At 47.2% G+C, this 13,293-nt stretch overlaps 1 protein-coding gene across 2 annotated transcripts in view; it reads left to right on the forward strand.

Annotated features, from left to right (window-relative positions):
* The window catches only part of PDCD4 (programmed cell death 4), a 50,882-nt gene that overhangs the window by 21,789 nt on the left and 15,800 nt on the right, over positions 1-13,293 (forward strand). For both annotated transcript variants that reach the window (XM_088464816.1, XM_088464820.1), the window contains exons 6-7: positions 1,844-2,065; positions 3,171-3,268. In XM_088464816.1, coding sequence (XP_088320942.1) covers positions 1,844-2,065; positions 3,171-3,268 — 320 coding nt within the window. The remainder of the gene's footprint in view (positions 1-1,843; positions 2,066-3,170; positions 3,269-13,293) is intronic.

Below are 13,293 nucleotides of genomic sequence, written 5' to 3' on the forward strand. Positions count from 1 at the left end.
GTCCTATTTTTGGGTATAAGCTATGCCCTGGGGTGGACTGTCCTATTTGGGTATAAGGCATGCCCAGGGGTGGACTGTCCTATTTGGGTATAAGACATGCCTTGGGGTGGACTGTCCTATTTGGGTATAAGCTATGCCCTGGGGTGGACTGTCCTATTTGGGTATAAGACATGCCCTGGGGTGGATTGTCCTATTTGGGTATAAGCTATGCCCTGGGATGGACTGTCCTATTTGGGTATAAGCTATGCCCTGGGGTGGACTGTCCTATTTGGGTATAAGCTATGCCCTGGGGTGGACTGTCCTATTTGGGTATAAGCTATGCCCTGGGATGGACTGTCCTATTTGGGTATAAGCTATGCCCTGGGGTGGACTGTCCTATTTGGGTATAAGACATGCCCTGGGGTGGATTGTCCTATTTGGGTATAAGCTATGCCCTGGGATGGACTGTCCTATTTGGGTATAAGACATGCCCTGGGGCGGATTGTCCTATTTGGGTATAAGGCATGCCCTGGGATGGACTGTTCTATTTGGGTATAAGACATGCCTTGGGGTGGACTGTCCTATTTTTGGGTATAAGCTATGCCCTGGGGTGGACTGTCCTATTTGGGTATAAGACATGCCTTGGGGTGGACTGTCCTATTTGGGTATAAGACATGCCTTGGGGTGGACTGTCCTATTTGGGTATAAGACATGCCTTGGGGTGGACTGTCCTATTTGGGTATAAGACATGCCTTGGGGTGGACTGTCCTATTTGGGTATAAGGCAAGAGGGGGGATGGGATCTGGGAACCAATAGAAAGCTGTAAGACTCAGTTAATGGAAAGGAGCTGACATTACTTTGAACGTTAGCTGGAAGTGCTCATTATTAACCCCGGTGTTCCTTATAGTTCTCACCTGGAAATAGTTATTAGGATATTTTTGGTGGCAGCATGAAAAACTCTTTTTAGCTCAGTCTATGTGACCTGTCGCATAGGCTTAAATCACTGGGGCTGGGCTTTGTGATTGTTTGTGAATGTGGGATATCTCCCTGATTAGTGCTATATTTTGGTACATTTATTTGTTAGCTGGTAGTTTGTAGTTTGCAATAATTACACTCTGGTCTTGTAATGTAAGCTTTGAAAAGCTTCATATTGTGTGGACACTTTCCCAGTAGTCCACTGTTATTGTGCTTTTCAGTAGGTAACACCTGAGAACCGCAATACAAATGTGACCAATGCTTTCTTCTGGCCCATTCCCACCATGGTGTTTACAGTGCTAGAAGGCATCGTGACCTATTTCCCATGCATTAATGGCCAGATATTCTCTGTAAAGCGCTGCGGAATATGTGTGCGCTATATAAAGTACAGGTAATAAATAATAGCACTAGTACAATAGATTGTGCTAATAAACATAATCCATCAGCATGCATTAAAGATCTGTTACAAATGCTTCTACAGGACATGCAGGGTAGGGAGGGGAGAGGACAGCGTTTATATAGGGAAGAACTCCCGCACACTGCTCTCTCTCTACTAATCTGTCCCATGCCCTGCTGCCAGCTGTTACTCTTCACATACTTTGTGACACCCAGCACAAACTGGATGATGTAATCACGTCCCACAGCAGAGAACCTCACATGCCGTACAAGCCCACCGATCTGATTACAAAGCAAATATTTGCGGCTCACAGGTGTTCTGGGTTTTTATTTTTTTTATGTAACTTGCATTGAACAGAATAAACCCATATTTAATCATTCTGAAAAGCTCTTCAGGGCCATGATTTTACACTGTGCTAAAGAAGAAAAGACACACTTTTTTTTTTTTCCTGTAATGCTTTTATACATTTTTTTTATTTCTTTTTGTCCGTAGGAAATGTTAAAGGATTTAAACCTTGGGGAGATGAAGTGTGGTCTCCCCATGCTGGCAGTGTCCCTCGCGCTGGAAGGAAAAGCCAGCCACCGGGAGATGACGTCCAAGCTCCTCCATGATCTGTGTGGGACTCTCCTGAGCACACAAGACGTGGAAAAGTCCTTTGACAAACTGCTGCAAGAGCTGCCTGAACTCGTCCTGGACACACCCCGGGCACCACAGGTTCGTGTGCAGCCAGCACGGCTGTCTGTGTAGGGGACCAGACCGGAATAACTCAGTGCTCATTGTAGGAATAAATCTACTGGAGTTTGCTACAATTATAATACATATGCAGCCAGCTTTCTCTGCCAGGCAGACCGCCCATATACAGAGCGCTCTGGTTTTCTGAGACAGTCAAAGGGCTGGTTTACAATGGAATAGTAATGTTGATCCTTTTTCCTCTGGATAGGATATAGCCGCTATGAACATGATGTTCTGGCTGTGGGCACAAGGGACCTGATTCAGACCCGCTCGCTAGATGCGAATGCTCGCACCCAGCGTATTAAAATTTGGCTAAGTGACAGCATAGCAGGCGCTCGCTCGGAAAGATATAAGCACGCCCACTTTGTTTTGGCGAGCGATTACTTTGTGTGTATAGACTCCCTTTAGCTTATGTAGAGACCCCCACTAGCGCACGTCATCTCCAGGAAGTGTATTAAACCATTGGTACATCGAGAACAATCTGAAGCGATCGCAGCGCTTGTGGTTGCCTTACCCTACCGCAAGCACTGCGAGGACTTCAGTGTAAAAAACAGGCATGTGACGTGTACTATGACGCTGGCTGTTAATTATGCAAGCCTCTGAAATGGCGTTGAAACACTCTGCGTTCGCACCTCCACTCCCCCGTTATTAAGAGTCCTGCCCCTGCTACCACCCACAAACTGCCTCTCCTGTCACTCATTACACTGGGCTGTCTTTGCTGGGCGAGCGAGCAGATTCCGATCGCTCCAAGTAGTTTGCGTACGCGCAGAACGCAGCGTACGCATGCGCAGTCGTTTACCATCGGCCGCAAATGAGCGAGCGGCTCTGAATGAGCTCCAAGGTCTTTTTTTGTTTCTTATTGAGACATAGGACCAGATGTATGAACCCCTTGAATGTGATAAAGTGCAGAGTGATAAACGACCAACCAATCAGCTCCCAACTGTCATGTTACAGGCTGTGTTTGAAAAATGACAGTTGGGAGGTGATTGGTTGGTCGTTTATCACTCTGCACTTTATCACTTCCCAGAGCTTCATACATCTGCCCCATACTGTTCTGTGCGTAATCTTCTTAGTTCTGTCTCTGCAGTTGTTGGGCCAGTTCATCGCTAGAGCGGTGGGAGATGGGATCCTGAGCAGGACTTACATAGAAAGCTACAAAGGCACAGTGGATTGTGAACATGAACGGTACGGTATACAGAGGAGCCTTCCATTTCTTCCTGCCCTAAAATCTGCTGCCCCTAGTGTATTAATATTATTACTATTATTATTATCCTTTATTTATATGGCGCCACAAGGGTTCCGCAGCGCCTTACAAAGTACAGAAACAAATGAGCACACAAGACAACAGTACAGACAATGCAGGACAAGTACATGATTTATAAACAAAGCTGCATAACACCTAAATAAGCAGCAGGGTGTCAGCAACCAATTGTTAGGTGCCATTGTAAATGAAAGCAAAAGTAAGGCAAGAAGAAGCATGTGAGGAAAGAGGGCCCTGCTCGTGAGAGCTTACATTCTAAAGGGGAGGGTCAGACAAACAGGGGTGACACAGATGGGCTAGATAGTGAGGAAGGAGCATAGAGTAGTGGGTTAGGATGAGCGCTGGAGAGCATTGAGGAAGAAATGGGTCTTGAGGGCCCATTTGAAGATTAAAAGCCAGGAAGCCAAGTGATTGAGGAATTTTGCAGGAGCAGTGGTGTCAGAGGGGTATAGCCAGGGTTTGGTGATGGCAAGGGAATTTAGGCATTGCAGATGAAGTGGAGACCAGTTTATTATAGACAAAACTGGCTTTCCAGAGGGAACAGGAGAGAGGGACAGAGTTAAGAGGCGAGAGGAGAATGAGATTATTAGGGTTGATGTAGTGTGGAGGTGATATTGATCTAGAGCAGGGGGATAAGGAGCGTGGGAGTATGTGGCTGGCTTCTGAATGAGGAAGGGTGACAGCAGGTGGTGGGTAAGGTGGAGGTTTAGTGTGTGTGTGGGGGGGGGAGGATAGGTAACTTGGAGAAAAGAGAGGGTGCAGGGTTTAGTGGTGGTGCAGCAGGACCATGGTGGAAGAGAAATGAATAATACTGGAGTTGTGGGAGATGCAGTGGAGAGAATTATATGTGATGAAGAGAGACAGAGGAGGGGAAGGAGGGAGAGAACGTAGAGGGGACTATGGATGGAGAAAAGAGGTGAATACTGGTGGTAGAGGAGAAAATAATGTAGCTGCTGAGTGAGGGAGGATGAATGAAACGCCTAAAATATTTAGGAAGGACATAACATTTTGAAAAGTAGAAAACCTATTGTATGAAATGAGGGTTTTGAATTTATTGAATCAAGGATGAAGGAGATCATTGCATTAGAACCTCCCTATCCTGGACTTTTTGGAGTATAAGGGCTATTGCCTGTTTATCACCAAAGAATAACTACTAAGGGGCCCATCATTGGAAAGGGGAGACTCCCACCTTACAGATGAGAGGTGTAAGTGCTGTATCCTTATCCCGTAACCCTATTACTTACTCTACAGAGCAATACGATATTATCAAGTGATCACCAGAAAATAATCACTAAGGAAACACATTTGGCAGAGAGGAATCCCCTCTTTCAAATGAGGGTGACCCTGAGCTTTATTGAAGTCACAATGGTGGAGATCCTTTCCCGTTCCTGGGCTTCATCATGACTTCTGTAGTGTAGGGGGTTATTGCCGAGTGATCACACTAATCACCAGAAAATGCCTACCAAGGGGGAACATAGGGCCTGATTCAGAGCCGCTCGTAAGCGGCCGCTCGTTCGCTCCGAGCGATGTTCGCACATCTGCGCATGCGTATGGGTTTCAGTACGCATGCGCGAACCAGTCAGTGCGGCCGAAAATCGTGTGCTCGCAAAATAGCGAGTGCCTGCTAATTTGAGTGACAGGATGAGGCGTTTGTGGGTGGTAACAGGGGAAGGTGCTTGAAAACGGGGAGTGGAGATCCGAACACAGGCGTGCCAAAAGGTCAAAACGGACATTTTAAGGGTATGCATGATTAACAAAGCAGCGTCATCGACCACGTCAGTTGGGTGTCTTTTAGCCAGAACTGCTCGCATGATTGCGGTAGGACAATGCAACCACATGAATAGCGAGCAGTTCATTCGCCTTTTGATGTACTCGATTAATCTAATAAATAGCGGAGATGACGTATGATGCGAGCGGCCAGGGGGCGTTTTTTACAAAAAATACGTCCGCATGTTTTGTTCGCTCGTTCAGACATAGAGGTGTCAACAGACCGCAAAGAGCGAACAGTCAATTTAAATAGCCAGCCCCTTTTTCTGGACGAGCGAGCGCAAATTGCGTCCGGCTCTGAATCAGGCCCATAGTTTGAAAGAGGGAACTTCACTCTTAAGTGAGTTTGACCCAAGTTTCTAAGAGTAAGACGGAGGAGATACAACACTTTGAATGCCCGTCCAACATTCCTCGTCTCCCTGGACGATGAGTCGCAGTCATCGTTAGCAGAGAAGGAGTTAAATAGTGACCCCAATCTCCTAATCTGTGCTTGGGCGTGGACCCCTTCCCCAAATTAGTGTGTATTTAATGCAACGTGATTGGACAGGATAAGCTGCGTTATTTAGGACCAGCACTAGAAGTTTGGCTCTCCTTATAGCGGCTGCGATTACACGATGATGGGGCAGGCGCTACTTTTGCATGTGCTACTACGGAACTCCCAGGAGTTTTTCCTAAAGCGACTCCAGCCACAGGCTAGGTACTCTCGGCGGGGCATCGGGGAGACCTGGCTAGCGTGGCACCTCGGACCACAGACTGCAGCCGGGACTCAAGGGGACAGTTAAGGCGGTCCCCACTTGCGGAGACCCACGTCTATGCGCAGTCTTACCTCAGGTCTCAGGAGACAGACCGGAGGCGCTGATATGGACACCGATTCGTCCGGGACTCCACCAGGGTATAACCTATACTGGCGCAGGGGACAGCTAAGGCCAGGGACCTGGTGGTTAATGTCAGCATAGGGGAGAAGCCCTCTCCCTGTGGCCCCTTCCCCAGCTCAAGGCGCCATTCTACTGCGGTCTTGCCGCCCTTGAGCTGTTCCTCCGCCCCCTCAGAGACTCACGCAACCATTTTCAGCATCAGGTCTCCGGGGACGCTGGTTCCGGTCTCCCTGTATACCTCTCCCAGGAGCCAGGTTATACAGCGCTATATCCTACTAGCCACTGCGACCTGTGTAGTTGAATTTAGTGCCCACTGCAGTTATATTGAATGCTCTGCATTGTATGTGACTTGTGCTAGCTCTGCTGTCTGTTTATTTTTTCTCAATGGTCAGCTTATACCTTTCCCTTTCTTTCACTATAACCCTGGAATACTGAGGTATAGGGGGTTCATTGTACCTCACATCTACCTATATTTATAAGGCCTATCACATACTGTATATCTTTTGTTGTGCACTACACTCTGCCATATTGTACATATATCTGGGCTGCTCACTGCACTGTGCCAGATTGTGTGCTACATTATCCTTGCAGCTATGTCTAGCAAAGGCAAGAATAACAATCGGCCTGCTGCTCCCACTCTGGTGTCTTGCAAGTCCGGTTTAGCAGGCTTAGCTTCAGAGGATCTCATTCAAGATAGTCTATGTGCATCATGTTATACGGCACCTGTCCCATCAGCCCCTGCATGCTCTCCTCAGGACCCTCCCATGGCTTCATTTTCACAGGTGTTGGCAAAAATTGTGTACCACCTAGTCGTCCCTGTGCTAGCTCCCCCTATGGGATGGCCCCCCTCTAAATTGAATATACCTGCACTTGTGAGAGCTGTAAAATCTATTCTTCAAATAGAAGAGGCAGAACCCACTCCTAAGGCAAAAGAGCCACTATTTAAGCGACAGAAGGTAGTTTTGCCAGAGTTTCCTCACTCTGATCAGCTATCTGATCATATGTGTGAAGCATGGAATGTGCCCAGTAAAAGGTTTCAGCTGCCTAAACACTTGATTTCCTTTTACCCTCTTCCAGCTACTAAATGGGAAGTTCCCCCTGCAGTGGATTCCAATGGGACACGTCTGGTTAAGAACGCTACCTTACCTATCCATACTGCAACCTCCTTAAAAGAGACTATGGATAGAAGAATGGAAGCTTGCCTGAAATCTATATACTCTTACAGTAGCTATTACTTGTTCTGCCAGGGCTACGGCCTGGGTGGCAAAAGACATTGAGAGTTGGGCAGAGGCCCTAGAAGATACATTTCCCTCTGATGCTTTGAGGGAACAGCTGTCCTACATATCTCACATTAGAGATGCAACCTCTTATTTAGGAGAGGCTTTGGATACTGGTCTCATAGCTTCCAAGGCATCTGCTACTTCCGTGGTAGCCCACCGTATTGTTTGCCTTCGCTCATGGAAGGCAGATTCGGACTCTAAAAAGGCTTTGATTGTGACTACCTTGGCAGCTTCCAAAACTGCGTTATTGCCCTCTGCATCTACTACGAAGCCACGGATGTCATGGTGTTGTACGTATAAAACCTCCCTTTGTCTCTCCTGTGGCTCCATGGGATTTGTCATTGGTTCTCCACACACTTCAGGAACATCCATTTGAACCTCTGGATTCAGTAGATATCAAATGGCTCACTGCGAAGACTCTGTTTCTTCTGGCTATAGGATCTGCCCGCAGGGTATTTTATTTAGGGATGCTTTCATGTCGCTCCCCATTTCTAATCTTTCATCCAGACAGGACTGTTCTTCGAATGCTCCCTGGCCTCCTTCCCAAGCTAGTCTCCTCATTTCCACTTTAATGAGGAAATTGTGGTTTCGGCCTTTAAATAACCAGACCTCTTGGCAGGTGAGGCCTCTTTGGATGTGGTCCGTGCTCTGAAGATCTACGTGGACCGTACTAGTTCCATCAGGAAATCGGACTTCCTCTTTGTCCTATATGGATTCCACAAGAAGGGATTACCAGCTAATAAACTGACTCTGGCTAGATGGATTTGCATGACTATCTCACAGGCTTACACGCAGACTGGCCTTCATATGCCGGCTACAATATCTGCTCATTCTACTCGTTCTGTGGGTCCCTTGTGGGCAGCCCGCCATGGCATGTTGGCTGAAAAACTATGCAAGGCGGCCACAGGTCTTCTGCCCACACCTTTGTTCGGTTATATGCCTTGGATACATTCACCTCACAGGATGCTTCCTTCAGGCGCCGTGTTATCCTCTCAGCTCAGGAGCGTCCCGCCCTTGAACAACTGCTTTGGGACATCCCCATTGTCTCCCTGTGGAGCCCTATGGACCCTGAAGAAGAAAAGGAGAGTTCTGGTAAAACTTGCCCTTGTTAACTCTCTTTCTTCGAAGTCCATAGGGTCCACAGGGCATCCACCCTTACAGACCTTGCTTCTATGGGTTTCTTATCTTGGTCACTTGTTTCCTTCTCTATGTTAGAGTGGGATTCTTCAGTGTACCAGTCTTCCTCCTCTCCTATCCACCTTGGGCTTCTTAACAAAACTGAGTTGCCTTCAGGCTGTGGATGGGGTATAGGGGGAAGGACCAGAGCATCCTGGGATAGAAAAAAGCTTTGCTGTTGGTGTCCGGTCCTCCAAGTACCACCTACACCCCATTCTCTCCCTGTGGACCCTATGGACTTCAAAGAAAGAGAGTTGACAAGGGTAAGTTTTACCATAACTCTCCTTTTTTAAATTTGATTAAGAAGCCTATTAATGAAATTTTGCGGGATATTCGCCGATAAGATACATTTTTGGGGGGATACTCGCAAATATGAAGTCTGTCCCGGATTTACCATGAAGGGGTTGGGTACAGGATGCCGGCACTTGGAATCCCGGCAGTCAGAATCCTGATAGGGTTAGGATACCTACACCTCTCGCTAAATCTAACCCTCCCTCCCCGTAGCCTAAACCCCACCCCTCCCTAGTGCGAAACTCTCCCCCTACTGCCTAAATCTAACCCCTATCCCTCCCCCTAACCTCAATACTTACCGGCGGGACGCTGGCGCCAGGATTCTGACTGGTGTCGGCATTCTGAGCGTTGGTATCCCGACAGCCGGGATTTAAACTACATTCCCCCATGAAGGGACTGCAGCAGATATCTCCAACATCTGCCTCGGTCTCTCCATTTCCATCGGCAAAGCAGCCCCCATAGATTTCAGTGCGGGCTGCTACACAGTCAAGTTTACCAAGCTTGGGAATGCAGAGCTGAAGATGGCGTTAGTCTATAGTAGCCTATGGGCTCCTGTATTGGGGAATTTTTTTGAGCGGGATCGTCCGTGGTGTCCCTCTCCGTGTCATCTCACTGACGAGTGCACTGGCCTGTGCAGTGTGCACCGAGGACCCCAACCAAGAAGCAGAGTGATCGTATAAGCTATCACTCTGCCTACAGCTGTTTGCCGGGACGGGCTATTATCGGGCCCATCTCCAGGCAAGAGCATAATTCAAAATTTTGCTTGAAAATATTAATTATCACAATGTTAATTCAGGTGAAAAATATTTATCCCATACCTATTTAATATGCGAATTGTGATAAATATGTCCCTGAGACTTAATAAAGTGAAAGCAGAATAGTCTTTCTGTATTAAACCTTCTTTGGGATCTGCATGATCTGTTACAATCACCTTTTGTGCATTTACCGGCCTCACTGATATCCCCCCATGGCTGTATGGTTTCCTCGCTGCTCTCCTCTCTACAATGACCGCCTGTATTTGGTGCCTGTATAAGGCCACCAGATACCCCTTCGGATCCTATGAATGGCACAAGCTGGCTAAATTTTACTTTGCTTGCTTAATAGGGAAATTCCTTCCACTGCAATACAATGCAGAATAATGGCGTCCACACAGTACGTATGCTCGTTTAGCAGAGCTTTATATTCATCTGTATCATTGCCGTGGCTCCTCTGCCTGTCTGTATCATTGCCGTGGCTCCTCTGCTTGTCTGTATCATTGCCGTGGTTCCTCTGCCTGTCTGTATCATTGCCGTGGCTCCTCTGCTTGTCTGTATCATTGCCGTGGCTCCTCTGCCTGTCTGTATCATTGCCGTGGCTCCTCTGCTTGTCTGTATCATTGCCGTGGCTCCTCTGCCTGTCTGTATCATTGCCGTGGTTCCTCTGCCTGTCTGTATCATTGCCGTGGCTCCTCTGCTTGTCTGTATCATTGCCGTGGCTCCTCTGCTTGTCTGTATCATTGCCGTGGTTCCTCTGCCTGTCTGTATCATTGCCGTGGCTCCTCTGCTTGTCTGTATCATTGCCGTGGCTCCTCTGCCTGTCTGTATCATTGCCGTGGTTCCTCTGCCTGTCTGTATCATTGCCGTGGCTCCTCTGCTTGTCTGTATCATTGCCGTGGCTCCTCTGCTTGTCTGTATCATTGCCGTGGTTCCTCTGCCTGTCTGTATCATTGCCGTGGCTCCTCTGCTTGTCTGTATCATTGCCGTGGCTCCTCTGCCTGTCTGTATCATTGCCGTGGCTCCTCTGCTTGTCTGTATCATTGCCGTGGCTCCTCTGCCTGTCTGTATCATTGCCGTGGCTCCTCTGCTTGTCTGTAGAAGCAGGTAAACCTGTTTTCATGCACTGACTGTTCCCATGTGGAATGCTGAGGCTGGGAATGAGGAAAACTCACCAGGTTACAACTATTTACGAGATTAGTTATATTACTGGGTACTAGGTAAAGGACTACTGCTCCCTGCAGCATATTCTTGCTGCATTATAATTGTTTGTCCCTGGCCGAGCTGTACTAGGTATTTGACTACTGCTTTGAACAATTAACTTAGATGTAATGTTAAATTAAGTAGTACAGTATATCTCTGCATAGTATATCTAGTTGATGGTTTAGAATATAGTTTTATGTTTGTGTTTTCTTAGTTTGATTCAAGGTATATAGACCCAGATGCTAGCTTATTGGTATGTGCTGTTTGTTTGTTTAAGGTAATTTATTGCTTGCAATAATAGTGGGAGTGTTTTGGGGGTAGTTAGAAATTAGTGGTTTCACATGCTAGGTCTCCTATGTAAGGTTCATTAGAAGGCTGGATAGCCATGGCTGGCATGTCCTATCTGTAGAAGTGTCCTATTTTAAAAGTGCCTTCTTTTTAAATCGATTAATTGGCGTTATATCAGCGTTAAACAGCAGTGAAACAGAAGGAAACCCACCAAACTACAAACAAACAACAACCTCACCATTAATTGGACAAAGTGGAATTAACAATTGTGAGTTCACAGTCTCCATACTACTAGATCCTGTGGATACATAACCAGGACATTCATCACTGAACTCCCTGTCTGGTGGCTGCATAATCCTGGTGCCTCCCTTGCTACTATTGCTGCTGGCTCTGTGCTTTACACATAATCCTAATGCATACTTATCTGTGTAATGTCAGTTTACCTCTATAATAATGTACTTTTACCTTAGCTCTTTTTCTAAGTCTTATATCATCTAGCTCCTACCACTGTATATTTTATTATTTAACTTCTGCTCCCACCAAATCTCCACTGTTTTATACTCAATAATAAACTTTTGCAGTACAGACTCTTTTCCCACACTGTACTATTACTTGCGTTTCTGGAAATCTGCTCTCTCCTACATTCTGTCTTCATTCCTACTTTTAACTTTTCTTCCCCTATTTACATCATCCTTACTATTACCATGTTTTCTTCAACTCCCACCTTCACTCAGTGTCTACCTAATCTTTTGTTCTGCCTCTTGCTTCCACCTTTATCCTTTCCCCCTTGTCTCTTCCATTTCCTCTTCCCCTTATCTCCTCTCCTCTGTTTACCTTCCTCCCCATCTTCTCCCATTACTCCACTTTCATTCTCTTGTACTCCACAGGGGTCCTACAACCTCACTGCTAATCCCTCCTCCCACTCCCCTCTCCAGGTCACTTCACCCCACATCATTAATTTCTACTGGCTCCCCTTCTAGCACTGGAGTCCGCACCATCGCTACACTCTATTCAGCTCGGTCCCCCAAATTAATCTCACCCCCACGCTACAGCAACCCTGATAATCTCATTCAAATCTCTCCAACAAACTCTGTCCCTCTATCCTGTGCCCTCTGGAATGCCAGGTCAGTCTGTAATAAACTGGTCCCAACCCATGACCTTTTCATCTCCAACTCCCTGAATCTCCTAGATATTACTGAAACCTGGATTCTACCCTCTGACACCACTTCTCCTGCAGCTCTCTCCTCTGGGGGCCTCACCTTTTCCCACACTCCACGACCTGGGGGTCGCCATGGTGGTGGTTTTGGGGTCCTTCTATCCCCTGGTTACTCATACCAACCCATTCCCTCTGAACCATCCCTCACATTCTCTTCATTTGAAGTCCATGCTATACGCCTCTTCCACCCAGTACACCTCCAAGTAGCTGTCATTTACCGTCCCCCTGGCCCTCCCTCCAAGTTACTTGACAACTTTGCTTCCTGGCTCCCTCACTTTCTCTCCTCAGACCTTCCCTCCATTATCCTAGGTGACTTCAATATTTCAATTGATATCCCCACAGAATCCTCTGCCTCCAAACTCCTTTCCCTCACATCGTCACTTGGTCTCTCCCAATGGACCTCCTCACCCTCCCATGTGAGTGGCCATGTGCTTGATCTGGTCTTCACACACCGTTGTGATATTTCTGACCAACTCAATTCCCCATTCCCTCTTTCTGACCATCACCTTCTCTCTTTTAAGCTGTCCCTCTCTCCTTCCCCTCCTCTACCTCCAAAAGCCTCCATTACTAAGCGTAACATTGACGCTATCGACACAGGTTCCTTTTCTTCCCTGCTTGACTCACTTCTCTCCCCTATCCTCTCTCTCTCCTGCCCTGAACAAGCCACTTCCCTATACAACGCCTCCCTTACTTCTGCTCTGGACTCTGTCGCTCCGGCGATCTCTACTCACATTCGCAGATCTACTCCTCAACCCTGGCATTCCAAATGCACCAGATACCTGCAAAAGTGTTCTCGAACTGCCGAGCGACAGTGGAGAAGATCACGCTCTAAGGCAGATTTTCCAAATTTCAAATTTATGCTCTCATCCTATAGTGCTGCGCTCTCCTCTCTAAACAGTCATACTTTAAGAACCTCATCTCCCCTCAGTCCTCTAATCCCCAGCGTCTCTTCACCACTTTCAACTCCCTCCTTCGCCCACCCCCTCCTCGTCTCCCCTCCTTGCTCACTGCCCTTGACTTTGCTACTTACTTTACATCTAAAATTGATTCCATACGTCAGGACATCATATCCAACCAGTCCCCCAGCTCTCCACCTCCTCC

The sequence above is a fragment of the Taudactylus pleione genome, unplaced genomic scaffold (assembly GCF_031769625.1).
Source record: "Taudactylus pleione unplaced genomic scaffold, aTauple2 ptg000008l, whole genome shotgun sequence".
NCBI classification, from domain to species: Eukaryota; Metazoa; Chordata; class Amphibia; order Anura; family Myobatrachidae; genus Taudactylus; species Taudactylus pleione.